Here is a 23,229-nt window from a genome sequence, read left to right on the forward strand (position 1 = left end):
ATATTGATGGAATTGGTTTGGACTATTAAAAAAACTCCTTCCACCAAAAATTGATCAATTATATGAAAAGTTTTCCCAAAATTTCCAACTTGAGGAAGATCAAGCAAATTTGCATATATCTATACATTTTTTTTTTCAAAATTAATTATATCATGGATTACATCATGGGACTATTCCTATGAGACTAATCCTCATTCCGGAGCCCCGGTAGTAATTAGAGCCAGCATCGGATAAAAGGTATTTTCTTTAAAATGCAAGCATTGTGTTATTTCCAATATATTTTCTAAGTTCTGGTTTTAATTGTTCGATGGTACTATATTGATTTCTGTTGAGTCTTTGGGAAATTAGTCTGTTGAGCCGTAAGTTAGGCATGTTAGACATAATTTTCCTTTGTAGGCAGAAAACATAAAGTGCCACCAGAGCAGTAGAAACCCCCTTATGTAGGAGAATAAATCGAAAATACAACATGCTTCACTTTTTAAGAGCTACTTCTTGCTTCAATTCAAACTCTAACCAAACCCAGAGTGTCAATGAGGAAAATATTCATTGTGAAAATATTATACAAGAAATTAAAAAATTAGGAAATTCCAAGAGTCCCTTAAAATCAAATTTACAAATCTTCAACATTCCATGCTTTGCATTTAAATTCCTTTTACGAATATTTAATTAAAATAAAAGAAAAAAGAATACCAATTCAAAATCAATATGAAAATATCCAACTTTTGGATCAAGATACAATTCAAAAGCTTAAGAATCAAAAATATAATTACATCTGTTTTGGACTAATACAAGTAGGAGCTAAACCTCTTACCAAAGAAGGATTAGATACTTCTATCCTCATAGTTCTTAGAGACAAAAGACATCTTCATTTCAATGATTCTTTGTTAGGAACAATAGAAACAAGCCTCTATAGAGGGTCAATACATTTTAATTGTTTTTCAAATTTCATGGTCTCATTAAAAGATAGAAATATTCTAAACTCATTAACACTCCAAATTCAAACTCATAATTACAAAATGATGCCAGGATCTGAACCATTAACTGTAGTATATAGATTATATTACAAAGCAATGTACTCTGTAATTAATACTAAGGCTTTAATTCATAGCCCAAAAGGAGAAACTCTCTTAATACAAACAGACATGACCAGATCTTATACAGTGATACCCAGAACCATTCAATGGCATGAGATACAACTTCCAAATAGATAGAAAATAAAAAGAGCTACTAATCCTGTTATCATTCATAATACAGAAATAAACCATGTAGCAGAATATAGGGATGGTTTGGTAGAACTTGTCTTCAATAGACCTCCAAGAGTACCCCCTAGACAATCTTTTGATACAGAACAAGCAATAGCCTCTATAAGAAGTATAAATATTTTAGGAGAAAATCCATCCATAATAGGAATAGACTTTAGAACAGCTAGAGCATCTGTAGCCTCAATACCTTCTACTATTAGGACAAACTTACAAGGAGTAGACAATTCCTCAAATGTACCACAACCTGTGTACACCAGACAGCAAAATAATCCAACAAACTCTCCCAATATGTCACCAACATACTCCTCAATGACCAATAATCCAAATCTAAGTGCAAATGATTACCAAATTCAAAAATGTTTGTATTAGAAAAAGAATTTAAAATTAACAAGGAATGGTGCAGAAACCATTTTTATTCAAAGCAAAACAAGAAAAAAAGAGAAAATTATTTCAAAAAGTATGATCAACAAAAAGATGAAATCCTAAAAGAATATTATAATTTCATGAATAAACATAAAATCTTAATAGAGTTCTTTAAATGGTTTGAAAACCATTATGAACCCCAATTAATAAATACTGTAAAAAATATTACTAAATGGCAAACAAATAAAGGAGAAATTGAATCACAACATCCCCTTCTAATAGAAGTTTAGTATACACACAAAAATGTAGGAATCAGAGCAACCCTATTAAGGACGCGATCTTCTGACATAGGAGAAACTGTTTCCTCAAAAGACATAAAGATGATAGTTGAACAAAATAATTATACAAATCTAAATCTACATACTATATCAAAACAATTAGAAAACATAGAAACTATAGTAGAAAACTAACCCAAAATTTACTGACAAATACAGAAGAAATAAAACCCTCAAAACCTATATTTACACCTTTTGAAGTTCCAAAAAGATACCATCAGGAATAACAGAATTAGTTTTTAAAAGAAATACAAGCTCGCATTGATGCTTTAGAAAGTCTAAATTCAAGAATAATAATCCCTAAAACACCAACACAACAAATTCACACAATCAATGTAGTAAATAACCAAACAGATTCTCAAAGCAACTCAGATGATTCAGAAGACCAACAAATTAATAAAATGGTTTGGAAAGAACAACCTCAAAGACTTTATTACCCCAAGATTACTGCACCAGACATAAATATTGAAGAAAAACCATTATTCCAAAATAAGTACAATGCTAATACAATTAATGAATGGAATATAGACGGAATATTTGAATATAACATCCTCAGTACACTTCAACAAATGACAATAGTTTCAAATGTATACAAACATAAAACCAAACTGGTCAAATTACAGATCATGCCATAGCAAATCTTTTAGTCACTGGCTTTATTGGACAGTTGAAGGGATGGTGGGATAACTATCTTACAACAAATCAACAACAAGAAATATTAAAAGCCACGAAAAAAGATAATGAAGGCAATAATATCTTAGATAGTCAAGGAAGAGAAATACAAGATGCTGTTATAACCCATATTTTCTCAATATCTAAACATTTTATAGGAGATCCTTCTCACCTTAGGGACAGAAATTCAGAATTATTGTCAAATTTAAAATGCAAAAAATTGACAAACTTCAAATGGTACAAAGATATGTCCATGACAAGAGTAATGCAAAGATCAAACAATAATCAACCATTCTGGAATGAAAAATTCTTAGCTCGACTTCCCACATTGTTAGGAGAAAAAGTTAGAAATCAAAAAAGAGAAAATTATAAAGGCATAATACCTTATGAAAATCTTACATACGGTGAACTAATAAGTTTCACTCAAAAAGAAAGACTAAAAATTTGCCAAGATTTAAGACTCCAGAAACATTTAAAGAAAGAAAGAAAGCAATATGCCAAAGAACTAGGATCATTCTGCCAACAATTTGATATCAAAGAACAACAATTTACTTCAAAACCCTACTGTTCTAAAAAACCAACAAAATAGAAGAAAAATTTTCAAGAATATTATCAGAAACCAAAATATAAGAAATATAGAAAACAAAAACAGAAACAAAACAAACCCAGTTATGTTGACAAAATAATAAAATGTTGTAGATGTGGAAAAACTGGTCATATTTATAAATATTGTAAAATAAAAAAGAAAATTAATTAACTCCAACTTGAGGAAGAAATAGAACAGAAAATTAATGAGATACTTTTAGAATCTACAACTGATGATCATACAATAGAAGAATATCTAGGAAATTGGTAGATATATGAAATACAAACAACTTATCAATCCTCAATAGAAACAAAAAATCCAATACAAGTCTTAACAAAAGACTAGGAATTCATGATTGAAATCATTGATAAGATACAAGATTCAACTCTAAAGAGAGAATATTTACAAAAACTAAAAGACTCAATAAAAGAAAAATCTAATAAAACTAAACTCCCAAACCATGAACCTATATATAACATTAAAAGCATCATCTTTGACAAATATGAAAAAACAAAACCAAGGAAAATAACAAAAGAAGAATTAAATTTAGAAATACACACCATAAAGGCAGAAATATCTGAACTCAAAAAAGAACAACAACAAATTAAACAACAAATTGAATTTGTTAAGAACACAGAAATTCAGACAAACCAATGTTCTTCAAAATTAGAAATAGAATATCAAAAAACACAAGAATATATGATGATTCTTATTTAAGTATCCATCCAAAGATACCTAATAAAAATCAAACTCTTAATTAATGAAGAATTCCAATTAGAGACAATAGCACTATTTGACATTGGTGCATATCAAAATTGCATCCGATAAGGAATTATACTAAAAAAATACTATGATAAAACAACAAAAGGATTAAAAGCAACAAATGGTGAAAAACACAAAATGGCATACAAAATATACAATGCAGAGATATGTAACCAAGGAATCAAGTTCAAAACACCTTTTCTAATGGTCAAAAATATAACTCAAGATATTATTTTAGGAACTCCTTTTATATCATTATTGAAGTTGTATAAAGTCACTCACCAAGCTCATCACTACCAAAATATTAAAAACCAGAATAACTTTCCCTTTGTAGAAAAATCAAAAGTTAGAAACATTAATTTGTTAAAATATCTATCAATTCATACAAATCAAATTAATTCTTTAATTAATCATAAAAAAAACCAAATCACCTATTTAAAAGAAAAAGTCACTTTTGAAAAGTTAGAACAGCAATTAACCACTCACAACATTAAACAAAAAATTGAACAAGTTAAGAATGAAATAGAAAAAACAATATGTTTTGATATCCCCAATGCTTTTTGGAACAAAAAAAAAACATGAAGTAGAACTACCATATGTAAAAAAGTGTGATGAAAAACAAATCTCCACAAAGGCCAGAGTCATTCAAATGAATAAAGAAATGGAAGAATACTGTAAATAAGAAATCCAAGATTTACTATACAAAAAATTAATTGGAAAAAGTAATTCACCCTGAAGTTGTTATGCTTTTTATGAAGTAAAAAATGTAAAAATAGAAAGAGGAATACCAGGATTAGTAATTAACTATAAACCATTAAATAAAGCACTGGAGTGGATCAGATATCCTATTCCAACAAAGAAAGATCTTTTACATAAACTTTGCAATGCTCAAATTTTTTCAAAATTTGATATGAAGTGAGGATTTTGGTAAATCCAAATCAAAGAAGATGAAAGATACAAAACAACCTTTACTATCCCTTTTGGACAATACGAATGGAATGTGTTGCCCTTTGGCCTAAAGAATGCCCCATCCGAATTTCAAAGAATAATGAATGAAATATTCAACCAATATTCTCGATTCACCATAGTATATATTGATGATGTTCTAGTCTTCTCAAAAAACCTGGAAAAACATTTTAAACATCTCAAAATATTTATCGATATTATTAAAAGAAATGGATTAGTTGTGTCCAAATCCAAAATCAACCTGTTTCAGACCAAAATCAAATTTTTAGGTCATTATGTGATCCAAGGAACCATAATTCCAATAGAAAGATCAAATAAATTTGCTGATAGTTTTTCTGATAAAATTGCAAACAAAGCCCAACTCCAAAGATTTTTAGGAAGCCTTAATTATGTTATTGATTTCTATCCCGGATTAAATAAATATGTAAACCCCTCCATGATAGGCTAAGAAAAAACCATACTCCATGACAAATACCCATACCGAAATAATCAAACAAATAAAAACCCATATAAAAGAACTTCCATTCTTACATTTAGCAGACCTTTTTTTACCAAAAATCATAGAAACAGATGCATCAGAAATAGGATATGGTGGCATCCTCAAACAGATTAAGAACTAAAGGGAATAAATAGTCCAATATACCTTTGGCATTGGACTCCAACTCAACAAAACTATAGTATTATCAAAAAAGAGATTTTATCAATTGTTTTGTGTATTTCAAAATTTCAAAGTGATTTATTAAACTAAAAATTTCTTTTAAGAATTGATTGCAAATCAGTTAAAGGGATTTTACAAAAAAGTGTCCAAAATATTGCATCAAAACAAATTTTTGCTAAATGGCAAGCAATTTTAAGTTTTTTTTATTTTGATATTCAATACATCAAAGGAGAAGAAAATTCTTTACCAGACTTTCTTACCAGAGAGTTTTTACGGGAAAAAACATGCCGTCAAAATTGAGAGACAAAAATAAAGACAAAGGAAAAGAGAAAAAAGAAGACAAACCTTCCCAAAATTTGACCCAGAAACTTATTAAATCATGGTATGAGATATGTACCCAAGAAGAACAAGAATTACAAAAGGAAACTGAGAGTTCCTCAAAATCGTTACAAATATATCAAGACTCCCAAGACCCATATGAGATAGATTGCCAAGTCAAAAAATGGATAGAATTTCTATCCTAATCTCTAGAGGTTGCATTAGCCCTAGCCTATCAAATAAAAGAACAAATCCCTCTTAAACAAATTGCTTTGACAACAATAGAATCCGTAAAGAAAAAAGAGATTATGCTCCATCAACCCAAAGCCCTCTAAACAATTTTCCCTGAGGACCAGACACTGACCCAAACACAATCCCAGACATCATCTTCCCAAAAAAGTCAAACCTAATATTTTCGAAAGAAAAATATCCAAAATGTGTTTTTAATTGAAGAAGGATTCTATCATGAATACCCCCAAATAGCCATTTGAAAAACCTTCCAAGGATGGCACTATAAACCATGGGATCTGTAGAAACCCCAACAATATTACCAAAATATTTTAATCCAAGCAGGGTCTGTTCTTTTTAAACACTATACTGATAAAAATGACCCTACTCTTGTAACCCATTCTATGGCCAAGATTTTTCCCAACATTTTCGATAATTATCCTACCATCCCTTCAAGTGTCTAGTAAAGCCAACGACTAAAAGATTTTCTATGGCGTGATCTGTAATTTGACCAGTTTGGTTTTGAGTTTTGTATACATTTGAAACCTTTGTCATTTGTTGAAGTGTACTGAATATTTCATTCATTATTCTTTGGAATTTTGATGGGGCATTCTTTAGGCCAAAGGCATCACACTCCATTCGTATTGTCCAAAAGGGACAAGTAAAGGTTGTTTTGTATCTTTCATTTTCTTTGATTTGGATTTGCCAAAATCCTGACTTCATATCAAATTTTGAAAAAAAATTGAGCATTGCAAAGTTTCTGTAAAAGATCTTTCTTTGTTGGAATAGGATATCTAATCCATTCCAGTGCTTTATTTAATGGTTTATAGTTAATTACTAATCTTGGTATTCTTCTTTCTATTTCTGCATTTTTTACTACATAAAAAGTGAAACAACTCAAGGGTGAATTACTTTTTCTAATTAATTTTTTGTCCAGTAAATCTTGGATTTCTTTTTTACAGTATTCTTCCATTTCTTTATTCATTTGAATGGCTCTGACCTTTGTAGGGATTTATTTTTCATCAAAATTTTTTACATATGGTAGTTCTACTTCATGTTTTTTTTTGTTCCAAAAAGCATTGGGGATATCAGAGCATATTGTTTTTTCTATTTCATTCTTAATTTGTTCAATTTTTTGTTTAATGTTGTGAGTGGTTAATTGTTCTTCTAACTTTTCAAAAGAGACTTCTTCTTTTAAATAGGTGATTTGGTTTTGTTTATGATTGATTAAAGAATTAATTTGATTTGCATGAATTGATAGAGATTTTAACAAATTAATGTTTCTGACTCTTGGTTTTTCTACAAAAGGGAAAGTTATTCTGGTTTTTAATATTTTGGTAGTGATGAGCTTGGTGAGTGACTTTATACGGCTTCAATAATGATATAAAAGGAGTTCCTAAAATAATATCTTGAGTTATATTTTTGACCATTAGAAAAGGTGTTTTGAACTTGATTCTTTGGTTACATATCTCTGCATCGGATATTTTGTATGTAATTGAGTTTTTCTCCATTGGCTGTTTTTAATCCTTCTATTGTTTTAGCATAGTATTTTTTTTTGTTTAATTCCTTCTCGGATGCAATTTTGATCTGCACCAGTGTCAAATAGTGCTATTGTTTATAATTGGAATTGTTCATTAATTAAAAGTTTTATTTTTATTAGGTATCTTTGGATGGATACTTCAGTAAGAATCATTATATATTCTTGTGTTTTTTGATCTTCTGTTCTAATTCTGAAGAGCATTGGTTTGTCCGAATTTCTGTGTTCTTAACAAATTCAATTTGTTGTTTAATTTGTTGTTGTTCTTTTTTTAGTTCACAGATTTTTGCCTTTATGGTTTTTATTTCTAAATTTAATTCTTCTGTTGTTATTTTCCTTGGTTTTATTTTTTCATATTTGTCAAAGATGATGCTTTTACTACATGTTTGGGACAGGGAATAGCTAAGTTATTCCCTGTCTATTCCCATGTGTTTGCTTTACCTCTGTTTGGTAAGCAATGTCATAGGGAATAGCTATTATCTAGTAATAGTTATTCCTTATGACAGGGGAAAAACTCAGGCTTAACTACATCCAAGCTTTCCCATGGGTTTTGCTATTCTATGACTAATGGAATAGCCTTAAAATGTGATAAGATTAAAATACCCTTTATAATTTAAAAATATTACAACCCTAGACCTATAAATATTTTTTTTCTCATTTTTCTTTCTTTTTTCTCTCTCTTCTCACGTTCTTTCCTCTCTCATTCACTCTTTAACTTGCATTCATCACCGGAGATAACATTGGCAGCAGCAACAACGACGACGGTTTCATGACCAAATATGGTCTAAAAGCGTCGATCTAATCTTTTTCAATAAGATTCAATCAAGATCTAGCTAGATCTAGCACTCAACGGCTAGATCTAACCGTGGGAAGCACCGGATCTGGTGCTTCTCGACCAAATCCCGTGACTCAATCTAGCATTTCATAGCTAGATCCAGTCGCGAGAATCGCCGATCTGGTGCCTTAATGGCCAGATTCGACCATATGGTGCTCCAGATCGGCGTTTCATTACGCCCATTACCTTTCCAATGGCCGGTCTGTGGAGAAGAAGAAAGGAAAAAGGAAAAAAATAAAAGAAAAAAGAAAAAATTATTTATAAATTTTACAATATTAAATATTTTATATATAATTTAAACATTATTAATATTAATATGATTAAAATATTATAATATAAATATTTTAAAATATTAATATTTTATTTATTAAATTATTAATATATTAAATTTTTAATGAGTATAAATAAAAAATAAAAAATTATTAATATTTTAATCATAATAATATTAAATTATAAATAAAATATTAATAATTAAACTATACTAAAATATTAATATTTAAATTATAAATTATTAATATTTTAATTACATTATAAATTATTGATATTTAAAAAATAAATAATTATATAAATAATAAAAGGGTATTTTTGTCTTTTTATTTGTTATTCCTTTCTTATTCCAAAGTTATTGTTATCAACCAAACATTACAATAAGTCATAATAATTATTTCTACTCTAATCCATTCGTCATACCAAACTATGTAATACCTATTCTATTCTCACCTCATTCTATTCCCACGTAATAGCTATTCTAATCTATTCTTGTGTATTCCACGAACCAAACGTGCTATTAATATTATATCTAGGTTCATAGTTTAAGAGGTTAGTTTTATCAGATTTTTCTTTTATTGAGTCTTTTAGTTTTTGTAAATATTCTTTCTTTAGAGTTGAGTCTTGTATCTTATCAATGATTTCAATCAAGAATTCCTAGTCTTTTGTTAAGACTTGTATTAGATTTTCAGTTTCTGTTGAAGATTGAGAAGTTGTTTGTATTTAATCTATCTGTCAGTTTCCTAGATATTTTTCTATTATATCATCATCAGCTGTAGATTCTAAAAGTATCTCATTAATTTTCTGTTCTATTTCTTCCCCAAGTTGGAGTTGATTAATTTTCTTTTAATTTTACAGTATTTATAAATATGACCATTTTTTACACATCTAAAACATTTTATTGTTTTATCAACATTACTGGGTTTGTTTTGTTTCTGTTTTTGTTTTCTGTATTTCTTATATTTTGGTTTCTGATAATATTCTTGAAAATTTTTCTTCTATTTTGTTGGTTTTTTAGAACAACAGGGTTTTGAAGTAAATTATTGTTCTTTGATATCAAATTGTTGGCAGAATGATCCTAGTTCTTTGGCATATTGCTTTCTCTCTTTCTTCAATTGTTTTTGGAGTTTTAAATCTTGAAAAATTTTTAGTCCTTGTTTTTAAGTGAAACTTATTAGTTCACCGTATGTAAGATTTTCATAAGGTATTATGCCTTTATAATTTTCTATTGTTTGATTTCTAACTTTTTCTCCTAACAATGTGGGAAGTCCAGCTAAGAATTTTACATTCCGGAATGGTTGATTATTGTTTGATCTTTGCATTACTCTTGTCATGAACATATCTTTGTACCATTTGAAGTCTGTCAATTTTTTGCATTTTAAATTTGACAATAATTCTGAATTTTTGTCCCTAAGGTGAGAAAGATCTCCTACAAAATGTTTAGATATTGAGAAAATAAGGGTTGCAATAACATCTTGTATTTCTCTTCCTTGACTATCTAAGATATTTTTGCCTTCATTATCTTTTTTGGTGGCTTTTAATATTTCTTGTTGTTGATTTGTTGTAAGATAGTTATCCCACCATCCCTTCAACTATCCAATAAAACCAGCGACTAAAAGATTTACTATGGCGTGATTTGTAATTTGACTAGTTTAGTTTTGAGTTTTGTATACATTTGAAACCATTGTCATTTGTTGAAGTGTACTAAGGATGTTATATTCAAACATTTCATCTATATTCCATTCATAAATTGTATTAGCATTGTACTTATTTTGGAATGTTGGTTTTTCTTCAATGTTTATGTCTGGTGCAGTAATCTTGGGGAAATAAAGTCTTTGAGGTTGTTCTTTCCAAACCATTTTATTAATTTGTTGGTTTTCTGAATCATTTGAGTAGTTTTGAGAATCTGTTTGGTTATTTACTACATTGATTGTGTGAGTTTGTTGTGTTGGTGTTTCGGAGATTATTATTCTTGAATTTTGACTTTCTAAAGCATCAATGGGAGCTTGTAGTTCTTTTGAAAACTGATTCTGTTGTTCCTGATGGTATCTTTTTGGAACTTCAAAAGGTGTAAATACAAGTCTTGAGGGTTTTATTTCTTATGTATTTGTCAGTAAATTTTTGGTGATTTTGGGTTGGTTTTCCACTATAGTTTCTATGTTTTCTAACTATTTTGATATAATATGTAGATTTAGATTTGTATAATTATTTTGTTCAACTATCATTTTTAGGACCTTTGAGGAAACAGTTTCTCCTATGTCAGAAGATCGCATCCTTAATGGGGTTGCTTTGATTCCTACATTTTTGTGTGTATACTGAACTTCTGTTAGAGGGGGATGTTGTGATTCAATTTCTCCTTTATTTGTTTACCATTTAGTAATATTTTTTACAATATTTATTAATTGGGGTTCATAATGGTTTTCAAACCATTTAAAGAACTCTATTAAGATTTTATGTTTATTCATGAAATTATAATATTCTTTTAGGATTTCATCTTTTTGTTGATCATAGTTTTTGAAATAATTTTCTCTTTTTTGCTTGTTTTGCTTTGAATAAAAATGCTTTCTACACCATTCCTTGTTAATCTCAAATTCTTTTTCTAATACAAATATTTCTGAAATTTGTTAAGTCATGAAATTGTGCATTTCATAAAAAATAGGTTACAAAACTCCATAACCCTCTAAAGCAAGACAAAATAAATCCCTATCAAGAAGGCCTTGCTCACTCCCCTTATGCAAAAACAAAAAATACTCCATTTACAAAATATTCCTTGAACAATTTCAATTCAAAATCCCATAAAAAAATTAAAATCCGCAGCAAACATGTGTAACAAGCATCCCAATCTCAGGCACAACAAAACCGTGAACAACCATAAAACCCATCAAATATACTTTAGCTATTTCTTTTCCTTGAGCCCATCATCTTAACTAATCTAATCCAACTCATCAACACAAGTATCTCTATTGCAGCACACGTTTCAAAGCAAGTCATCACCAGAAGGCATCCAATTACCAAATTCATCATTCTACTTACAATTACCATAGAAGAGCAAAATCACTGTTCATCGTCATTGAAAATCCCAAGATCCGTCATCTAAAAAGATAAAACAAAATAAGAAAGAGCTTGATGTCATCTCTAGATGGCGAGATAGACAATATTTGATCAGAGAGAGAAATCGAGATTTAATTTTAACATTTTTGTCTGGATGGCGGGATAGAGAAAACTGAAATCATTTTAACTTGTCTGAAATTGTTTAAAGGGTATTGTTGTTAACTCATGTCAAAAATTGGCTAAAAATAGTTAAAATCATAAAAAAAAAGGATATTTTTGAATTAAGCTTATGAGGAAGGTTATTTATCACAATTTCCTCTTCTTATGCTTTTGCATGTTTAAGAATTTGATTCTTATCAAAGTTTTTAACATTAAACAAGTATAGTTATTACATTACCAGAACAGTGTGCATCATATATATTGATCTATCTCATCAATTGCAAGGAATAGAGAAAATAATTTCAGTGAGAGTAAATTATTTTCATCAAAGTATGTTGTTAGTCTCATAAAATGATACATACATAAAATGGACTAAAAAATCATTAAATTTAGATAGTAATTTGAAACTAGCTCTCCTCTTGTCTCAAAGCTTATCTGCTTCACATAACTTTAAAGAGTAAGGTTGGAGAGCTTGTTAAGAAAGGAAGCCCAAAAGCAAAACAAAGAAGACGTTTTAAAATAAAGTCTTGTCTAACTCCTGACGCTGAACATAAACCTATTTTAGCGTTTTCTTGTTTGTTCATATATTATTCTTAGAGTACATTTCATAAATGGGCCTCAAGCATAATGCGTTTTTGAGAATGGTCCTCCTTATAATTTTATCTGTTTAGCTAAGAGAAAAAAATTGGACAAAATTGACCTTAATGAAATTGACCCATTTGCTAAGCTCCACGCCTCAACCCGAAACCTATTAACAGGTCAAGTATGTCCTTTATATGGACCACAACTCTTCGATTTTCATCGAGAGACCATACATATCCTCAGAAGTAAGTCTGTCAAAAGCATTCCTTGACAGTTCAACTTTCGAGCATTTTGGAAGTGGTAGAAGCCTTTTGGAGTGGTTATTATTCGCATAAAGGTAGTTCACATATTGAGCAGTGTCAAAAAGTTGACATTACGCTGAGAAAGGTATAATATTTTTTTATGAATTTTTTATTTTATTTTTAACTATGTGGAGGTTTTTGACAGAATGGTTATTGTTCATGTTTAGGGTTAAGGTTTTTGAGCATAAACCTATACATATTGCTTGTTCATATTGATATTGTTGTTGTTTGAAATTTTTGAATATAAATATGAAGGTGGTATTGTTGGTGTTATTGAGGTGGAAAGGTGACCGACCATGCGTGACTAGTTGATATGTATGTGTTATGACCCTTTGTTAGATATTGCGTGAGTAAAGGCGTGCTTAGGTGGTTGGCAACTTTTGCGTGAGTGGATTTTGGCATGGGGTCACGTAGGGTTTGCGTGATTGCAAAAGGGTCTAGCTTTGTGTGACTGATTGATAGGTCATTACGTGACTGGTTTTTAGGTTATTGCGTAAATATTGTTCAGGCATGGCGTCAGTTAATGTGTGTGTGATTCGATTAGTTTTTCTTAAAATTGCGTGACTTGTTTTTAAATCATTGTGTGATTTGATGTTAGTAATTGTGTGACTATTGTTGTAGGAAATTGCACGAGTGTCACAACTGCATGAAATTTATCTACATGGGTTCATTCCGTATTATTTTAGGTCAATTGTAATGTGTTAATGTGTATATGTTGATTTACTTAATAATCCATGCTCCACACTTGGATTAATTATTCTGTTTTAGGGTTGTCTAAAAACAGTTAAAAATATTGCTATGGTTATTTTTTGAGTGAGCTTATGAGGAGGGTTATTTCTAAAAAATTCATGTAGTTTTTTTGTTAATCTATAATGATGGTATTGACATGACTAAAATGGGAATGTTATCTGTTTTATGTTGTAGATGGCTAGCACAAGAACAAAGGAGGAAAACATGGAGTCCTTGCTTTGTGTGTCGAAGCACCGATGGGGGTTCAATGCGGGCATTAACATCCACTGTAAGTGGTTGCATCTGCACGTGATACGTGAGATGCTGTGTCAAGTGAACGAGTTGGAAACTTTAAGAGAACATGCTTCTGGCACATGATGGATGTCGAAGTAGACAAGAGTTTATTCTGTGCCAGTCTAGTGCACAATCTAATACTGTGTAGAATTAACAAACCTAATGCCACAGAGGCAGATTTATGGTTCACAATAGGGAAAATGAAGGCTCACTTTTCTAAGAAGGAGTTCTGTCTGGTGACAAGATTGAAGTTTGGTCCCCTACCGGCCTTCATTGTCAATCCCTACGAGGCTTTCCCTAGAGGAATTCACCTACGATATTGGGAACTTGAAAATAAGGTGAAGATCCGACAGGTTTTACATACGTTCAAGGGAGGGCAGTTTCAGCAGGAGGGAGACGCGAGCAAGATGGCCTTCGTCTTGATCGCAACCAATGTTTTAATCGGTCAAGACTACAGACGATCTGTGGTTCCATGGTTGTTGTCACTGGTCTAGAACATGGACGAGTGGAATGCATTCCCATAGGGCATATACGTGTGGAGCTTGACCGTGGATTACTTGCTGAGGGGTTTCGAACCTCCTACTACAAGCGAAGTAGATAAGAAGTGTTACCACCTCTACAAATTCATATGGGTGTTTCAGGTAGTCTGCCATAGCCTAATGTTTATCATTATCATTATTGTTTTCGCATAAGAATATATGAAGTGAGTAAAAATGTTACACAATTAATGTGCAGTTTTGGGCGTTGGAAGCAATACCTGAAATCAGAAGCTTGTTTGGAAGGCAGCGACAGTCCAGACAAGTTTGGCCAAGAATGTTTAAATGGCAATGTGGTGAGAGGCCTACAAGCTTCCATGCCAATATTGCAAGTTTGGAGAAAGAGAGCAAGGTGAGTAAAGAAACCATATTTTTTTTGTTTTATTATATTTTATTTTATTGTCATAGAGTAGCGAGGGTTATACCTAATGGCAATATATGTTTTGGTGTAGTTGTGGGTAGTGAGGACGTTGGAACCAACGGCAGAAGAGATGTTGATTTCATACTGGGCGGACATTGAGGTTAATATTTTTAAGGGGTAGCAATACATTCTATTATGGAAGTTTGAGGGAAATAATGGATCGTAAAGTGAAAAGTCCAGTATGACGAGCCGTTAAGCAGAGACTCACCATGGACGAGGAGGTTCATTTCGAGTTCAGTGCTGTTGAGGCACCTCATTCTCCTCCTACAACTTTTCATGGTGCTTCTGCTACTACTTATCATGCTGTTACTCTTACTGCTCCTCCTCATGCTTCTACTGCTGCCCCTCCTCTTGCTTCAAGTGCTGCCCCTCATGTTGAGCCTCGCAACCGGGCGCTGCGTTCATAAATGACTACGAGCATTAAGCGAGAGATGCAAAAGATGCAAACACAGTGGAAGAAAAACCTCAAGTTATTGCAAACGAATATGCAGATGCAGATGCATGCAATGCAGTTAGAGATCCAGTAGTCAATGCAGTTGGAGATCCAACAGGCGATGCAGATGCAAACGCAGTCACTGCATGAGCATATCCAACACTCACTACAAGGGTTGGAGGATCATATTGTTGGTTGGTTGATCAACCGTTTTGAGGTATGAGGTTTTATGTTATTCATCGCGTGAGTTATAACATGTACGATGTATACACTGTTCTAATGTGTTTGATTTTTTTTATCGTTTAGGGTCGAAACTCACCTCCCGGTAGCTCGATTGAACATCATCCTACGCCTATCCCATCTCCGATAGAGGTAGCCCAGCATTCTTAGCCCACACCTATTCCCAAGGCTCCACTTCTTTTGTTTGAGGTTGAAGAAAGACCTCATCCTGCTAGTAGTCTAGCTACAACTTCCGCTCGTCTTGCTCTTGTCCCAACTCCAATAGAGGGCCCCCCGCATGGTGAGATCACACCTTCTGCTAAGGCTCCACCTCGACCTAAGCCTAAAGATGCACGTGTGATCTTGGCCAGCAAATACCTTCGAAGCCCATACGTTAACCTGTTATTAGTACAACGCAAAGCGAAAAACGATTTGAAGGACAGATATGAGTCCTTCTTGAAAAACGATCAAGCTAGGTAAAATGAAAACAGTAGACCATATTAAGGTTAACGGTTCTGGGGTTTTTATTACATAGACCTTTTGACATGGGTATTATTATGTGGAAATTGTGAGAAATAACCTTCGCAATAAGGCAACTTTACTATAATTTTAATTTAACTCTATTTTAAATATACAAGGTTAACATTTTGGGCATCAAAGGGTAGGAGGGCCTTGATTTATTCCGGCAATTGGAGATGTCGACAAAGTTGATGGACACGAACATCATTGTTTCCCACTATATGCCATCAGGCGGGGTACTTTGTCAGCTCGCTCCATCAAAAGTGAGCTTTGACGCGAATGAGGTATAGGTTAAATAAGAAGACCCCGATACAGCAAGATTCGCACAGTTGCGGGGATTGGATTATAGCCTCGTTGCAGTGGTTGATTGGCTCGGATGATCACACGCTGAAGACAAACGCCATAGAAGGCATTCGAACAAAGTTTGCCCTTGAGATTTTTGCCAATAGCTTAAGTTGTTAAATTTTTTAATTTGTTTATTCTTTTTCAATCTGTAAATAACACTAACATTATTCTGTATCATTTTCATATTATTATTTTTGTATCATTCACATATTATTCTTTGTATTCATTGATGTGATAAGCATACAGGTCCAATAAGAACAACATTCTTTTTTCCTTATTCATATCGTAAAGTCTGTTTGTATTTTACACAATTTACATGACAGCGTTCATTCGTTTGCATATGCCAACCCTCATTTACTTCTTTACTTTATAGCCTATATGACATGTTGAATTGCATTGCGTGACATAGGGTTGCAAGCAGTTGTTATTGAATTACGTGAATGGTGGAGATGGAATCGCGTCACCAGTTGATATTGATTCGTAGGAATATTTATTATGGAGTGACACGAGTACTAAATTTTGAATCACATCAACAGTTAATATGGAATCAAGTCACTAATCCACTTGGATGTGAGTAGTAAATATGGCTCTCGTGAACCGTTAAGATTTAGAATCGCGTGAGTATTTGATATTGACTCCCGTTAGTAGTAAATATGGAGTGGCGTTACTAATTAATATGGAAGCACGTGACATGATTTTTTTTATGGAATTGTGTGACTAGTTGATATTGACTCACGTGAGTAATATATGGAGTGACGTTACTAGTTACTATGGAATGACGTGAGTATTTATTTTAAAATCGCATGAGTAGAAAAATAGAGTCGCGTGACTAGCTATTATGAAATTGCATTACTAGTTGATATGGAGTTATGTAAATAGTATATATGGAGTGGCGTTACGAATTCTTATTAAATCGCGTGACTAGAGGATATGGGATTGCGTGACTAGTTAAGCTTGCATCGCATGACTCACCTATTGTGTGTCATGTTCTTCGAATAAAGGTAAGCCAATTATCATGGACAATATCAAACCATAACTTAACCCCAAGCACCATCATAACAAAATATCGAGTTGAACACCATAAACCCTCAACCAGATGAAAGTTAAAGCACATGTTGAGGGAATTTAAAGAAAACAAAATACCACAAGTCAACTATGAGAAATAAAAACTACCATATCCATAATCCAGTTAATCCATAACTCTCAAATATGAATAACTCTCAAATATGAATGTTCATTTGGTATGGTTGACTCAACCAGAACCAATGACAACTGACTTTCTTTTTCTTTGAGGTTAATGTCGAAGAAACTCATCTGAAGATAGTCAATTCTGTCGCGATTTTGCTGTTCGAACAATTGTATCTGTTCTTTGCATTAGAAGATTCTCAACATTCTGTATCCTCAATTCCAATGCTTGCATTCTAGCAGTTTGATTACTGAGTTTCTCATCAATCCTCAAAAGCATATTATACATCACATCATTGGAAACAGGAACTCTAAATGGTTGTCTGGATGGAGTATCATGGGCAGGATGAACTAGGTTACCTTCGACAGAGTTCAATGGCTCATCAAGACTCAAGTCATATCCCCTTTCACGAGCCATCGAAATGAGAGATTACGAGGCTTGTGACTGGTCCAATTAGCTAGATACCTATTGCTCCATATCCCTTTCTTCTTAACTAAAGTCGAACTGATGTTCCCGTATGGAAGGGTCGTCTCTTCCCGCATGACAACTTGTCTTATTCTCATGATCATATATTCTGCAATATTCACGCCAAACTGGCTTTCAATTGTTTCCATCATCCACAGATCCTCAACACTAACATGTCTTAAACAACTTATTCTTCCCTGTAATGTGGATGCTAGAAAATTATGTACCAGCCTATCTAGTGCAGAATTCAAATGATGAGCAGAACATGACTCTGTGGTGTATGGTTCTTTTCTGCTTACCACCTGGGCCCACATGCGGGACGGGTCATATGATGAGGGAGGTCTGTATTGTCTGTATCTGTACTCCATTTTCAAGAGCTTCTTAATATCAAAGAGAGTCACTGTAAACTCTATTCCTCCCAAAAACACGTTCAAAACGAATGGGTCAAAATCTCTAGGATTTTTAAATTTATTTTCTCTTCGACGAATGCTGGAGTAAAATTCCCTAACAAGAGTCGAGTTATAATCAAAATATGGAAAGGTACTTAGACCCTTAAGTTTACCCATGTCGAAAAATGAAAATAAGTCACCTTCAAGGTATATATTTTCCTTTAAGCTTTCCCAATCTACCACTTTCCCGCACGATATCATGGAATTCTCTATTACCCAATACCTACCACCATGTGATATGTCCCTAAACCGTAAGGGAGAGCACAGATCATTACTTGGTTCAATTGAAAAACCAATTGATGCAGCAAACAGTTAAAGATCTAGTTTCCATTTCTTCCTTGATCGTAGGCTAGAGTATTCATCATCACCTATACTTTGGTCACCATTGTCACGGACATTGGGTCTACTCAAAGTTGCGGCCATTGCTTAAGATAGTACAGGATGGTTCAGTGTTAGTGGTTCAACTTTTCTTCACCCTTAAACTAAGTTTGGAACGGTTGGAAGATGAAACGACAACTATCGATATATTCATAAGCTATGGATAGATACTGAGAATATTGAAATATGAAAGAAACGGTTGGAAGCTATCTTATACCCTTTATGTTTTTTAATTACAACGGTCGACATTAAGAACAACTACCATAAAAACAATTACCATAAAACCCTAAACCCTTGTACTCTAGCTATCCATACAATGCTATGCTATTATTATACATCATTTTCTGGGCAAAAATATGAAGCAAGATGCCAAAATCAATCACACAAATATTATTAAATATTTTGTGCTTTATTTAATGGTTTACAACGAAAAACAAATTATGAAGGAGTACAATGAATTTGATGATCCAATAAATGGGCTAAGTACTGTAATTGGAATTTGATGATCCAACTATGCAATGGCATTTTTGTAAATAAGGAGAACTGTAGTCAACTATAAGATAAACATCTAATTTTTTTTCCAGCCATTTCTCCTCACTTCTAATAGCTTCTTCTTCTTCTTCCCATCCTTTTTTCAACCCGCACATTTTTCATATTATTTGGAAGCCATCCCTTGCAACCTCCATAACTTTCTTAAAGTAACTTCAATTCTCATGCTTTAGTACACTTTTTCAAACCTCCATAACTTTCATAGGATTCTTTGTGTTTTTTCACTTTTTCACCTCAAAGATCCTCAAAAGTCTTTCCTCAATACTTTCTCTCACTAGTTGGATGTCAAAAAACAAAAATAAGTCACCCTCAAGCTTTCCTCAACTTTAATGGTTCAACTTCTCTTCACCCAACAACTAAGTTAGGAATGGTTCGAAGATGAAACGGTAACTATCGATATATTTATAAGTGGAAATTGTGGGAAATGACCTTCGTAGTAAGGTGACTTTAAAAACACCTTATAATGTGAGAGAATATCTTATTGCTCAGAAGTAAACATGTTTAATCTTTATATTGTAGCAATGTACATTGCAGCCATATTGGAATCATCATTCATGAGTCTAGCTGACTTCAAAGGACGATTCTTCTTACCAGCATCTAAAGCCCAACGACGTCAGCTCTTACACTGTCACGTGACTGATGCTGTTTTTCACTTTGAGTGCTACCAAAACCATTTGGTGTATCCCAACCATTTGAACTTGCTAGTTGATTTGACTCATCAAGAGAGCCTCAACCTTCATAACATTCTGGTGACTATTGTTTTTTCCAGCCAATAGTTTTGGAAGAATCGTCCAAGGTTTTCATAGGAATGACATCTTTTGTTCCCCAACCAGATCGTTGCAGTGCATCACTAGCATAAGGTTTTTCACATTCTTCCTCCATTGTTCCCTAACTAGTTCCAACGTCCCCACCATTGGACTTGAAGGTTTTTTCTTCCATATGGACATCTTGTGTATTTTACTTTTCATTCCCCAACCAGACAATTCAGTTTGCTCTTTCATATAAGTTTCATCCACTTTGAGAGAGACATCTTGTGTTTTAGATTTGCTTTTCCCCAATCACCCCACTGAGTTTGCTTCATTGTATTGGTCACTGCTGCTGCAACATCTTGTGTTTTAGATTTGCTAGTCCCCCAATCACAACAGTCATTATGCTTCATTGTTCTAGTCACAACTGTTGCAACATCATGTGTTGCAAATATGATCTCCAGACTCTGTCAAACTCAAGTTGAAATAATATTATTCAATTCAAATATCAATGGCCAGTTCGAAACGATCCCTAACAACTGATGTTTGAAGGGCCAATATCTTCAAGTATGACACCTATAAAGTTATTAGAGTTTGTAGTCCACATTAGACAGCGGTTTTGTGTGTGACCGGGTTGTTTGCAAATTGCACATGCCTTAAGTTGTCGTCGTCAAGCCATCAGTTGAGCAGATGATGTTTCCCCGTTTGTCGATGGAGCTGCAAATAGAGTCCGATAATTTTATCTATTATGACCATAGCTCTTGCATTGTGAACATCTATGTCGTTCGCTGCCTTCCCCAACTGAAGGAATCCTTTTCCTCCTAGGTCTTCCCGCTTGACCTCGCCAACTTGGTGACAAAACGATAATTTGTTGAACGTCATCAGGGATGTCCCACTCACTGGGATGCCCAACCGGGCGAATGGGAATCGCATATCCCTCCACCCAAGATCGAGTCTTGTAATAGTCCGAGCAGAATTCAATGGCTGCACGTTTGCATTTACTGCCAAGGCAATGAAATCACAATTGGCGAACAATGTAAAAATTCAATTCATCATGCACAATATAACAAAACATGATTGTTCATACCTTATTGCAGCCATGGCATTCATGTAGGGGAGCAGATTGGTCTGGAACTCACCGCATGAACACGTCTTGGTGGAAAGGTTCACCACTTTATCCTTACTTTCACCTATAATTTGAAACTTCACCCGATCGATTGCTTGTATGGAAAAGTGACATGCTTCATTGAACCGTCTGTTCAATAGATCGGTAGCCCAAGGGCTGAGGGGTGTGGTCAAATTCAATGCCTCATTGTGCCGGTCATGGAACCAACGTTGAAACATGCCTCTGATGCACTCGATCAACACCGTTATTGGCATTTTTCTTGCATGCCCTAGGCAAGAGTTAATACACTCCACAATATTGGATGTCATTAGCTTGTATCGCCTTACTGGTGACCGTGCACGTGCTCATCTCTCAGGGCCTAATATCATAAGGCTATCATAAGTAGGCTTGCAAAGTTGTTTCAGCTGATTCATATGTCTGTTAAAATCAGCAAGCCTATAGCAGTTGGTGGCCATGGTGAAAATCACGGCAATATCTTCGCGTTGGAACATGTTTTTAACGTTTTTCCCTAAGTGGTAATTACATAGACAGTGATGAGCGTCCTTGTACACTTTCTCAACTGCATTCTTAATGCCAAGATGCTGATAAGAAATGAACATTATATTTTCAAGACAACCAATCACATGACGCAATTGGTTAAGAAACCACGACCAAGACTTTTCGTCTTCGACGTGGCCAATGCCAAATGCAAATGGATATATCTGCTCATTCGTATCTTTGCATACCGCCATAAACAGAATACCATTGAATCTGCCTTTCAAATGTGTGGCATCGATAGCGACTACAGGCCTCATTATAGTACTGAACCCCCGAATACATGATCCGAACACCGAGAAACAATATTTGAATCGTTGTTCCCCATCAGTAGTGACACACGTGACAGTACCGAGATTTTCATGTGCCAACATATAGACATACGAGGGGAGAAGTTGGAATGACTCTTTAACGGACCGAACACAAGACTCATCGCATACTCCTTCGCTTGCCAAGCCTTACCATATAGGCATTGCAATCCCCACTTGCGATTCATCTCTTCCCTTATTTCCTTTGGTCTCAATGGGGTTACTCAATTTCCTTGCACCCTACTAGAGATAAGCTCACTAATTACCCTCGTGCTTGCAGTTCAGTACCCACATTGTAAACCATCAACAGTACACGTGTGTACCTTCTAGAACGTCCGAAGTTGCCAATATTCTCCCTCAGGCAACTTCGTTGCACACAAAGCAAACTGGCATGCCTTATCCTTACAACCAACCTCAAAACAAGCGTGACATGACTTTTTAACTCTAACCTCAAAATGCTTTTTTAGTGTCAACATGCTCAAAGCTCATTTCAATTCAGCCTTCGATGGAAACACTTTTTCGCAATATAAGTGGTCGTCCATTGATCTGGATTCCTCACTCCCAACTATTTGGAAGGATATCATATCTAGTCCGGGAATAATCCATTCACAAGATACCCTTGTATTTAGCCTCTCTTGATTACTGTCATCAGGCGAACGAATGTCGTCTTCAAGTGCGATGGCATTCTCATAAATAGGGTCCGCACCCTCAACATCTTCTAACTCAACGGTTCTGCCATGGTCGTCTAACTCAACCTCTTCTAACACAACAGTTGTGGTATAACGTGTACCGCCATCTGCATGATTGCAATAAGGAATGTCGGTCTGCTCAACCCTGTTGTCTTTTGAACGGTCTTCAAGTCTGCCAACGTAATCATCTTCATAGTCATCACGCAACTCATCATTCCGATCCGCCGTGTCGTCCTCTTTAACATCATCTTCAATCTAATCAGATGCATCGTCATCACTCACAACCATCACAGTGTCATTTGCTAATGATAATGGACCCAATGCATTTCTGACCAATTGTTGTGTTTGTTGCAAAATACCAAGTATTTCATTCGATGCACATTCCGATTGGAATTGTGTAGATATCATTTGCAGACACCT

At 33.7% G+C, this 23,229-nt stretch overlaps 1 protein-coding gene across 1 annotated transcript; it reads right to left on the bottom strand.

Moving 5' to 3' along the window:
• Positions 1-20,891: 20,891 nt before the first annotated feature.
• On the bottom strand, positions 20,892-21,532 carry LOC148762366 (uncharacterized). Its single transcript, XM_088806349.1, has 2 exons — positions 21,240-21,532; positions 20,892-21,153 (listed from the first exon to the last, which is right to left on the bottom strand). Exons 1-2 carry the CDS (start codon positions 21,530-21,532, stop codon positions 20,892-20,894), a joined length of 555 nt encoding a protein of 184 aa, XP_088662475.1.
• Between the last annotated feature and the right edge of the window lie 1,697 nt (positions 21,533-23,229).

The sequence above is a fragment of the Theobroma cacao genome, chromosome 5 (assembly GCF_053813885.1).
Source record: "Theobroma cacao isolate CCN51 chromosome 5, ASM5381388v1, whole genome shotgun sequence".
In the NCBI taxonomy this organism is placed as follows: domain Eukaryota; kingdom Viridiplantae; phylum Streptophyta; class Magnoliopsida; order Malvales; family Malvaceae; genus Theobroma; species Theobroma cacao.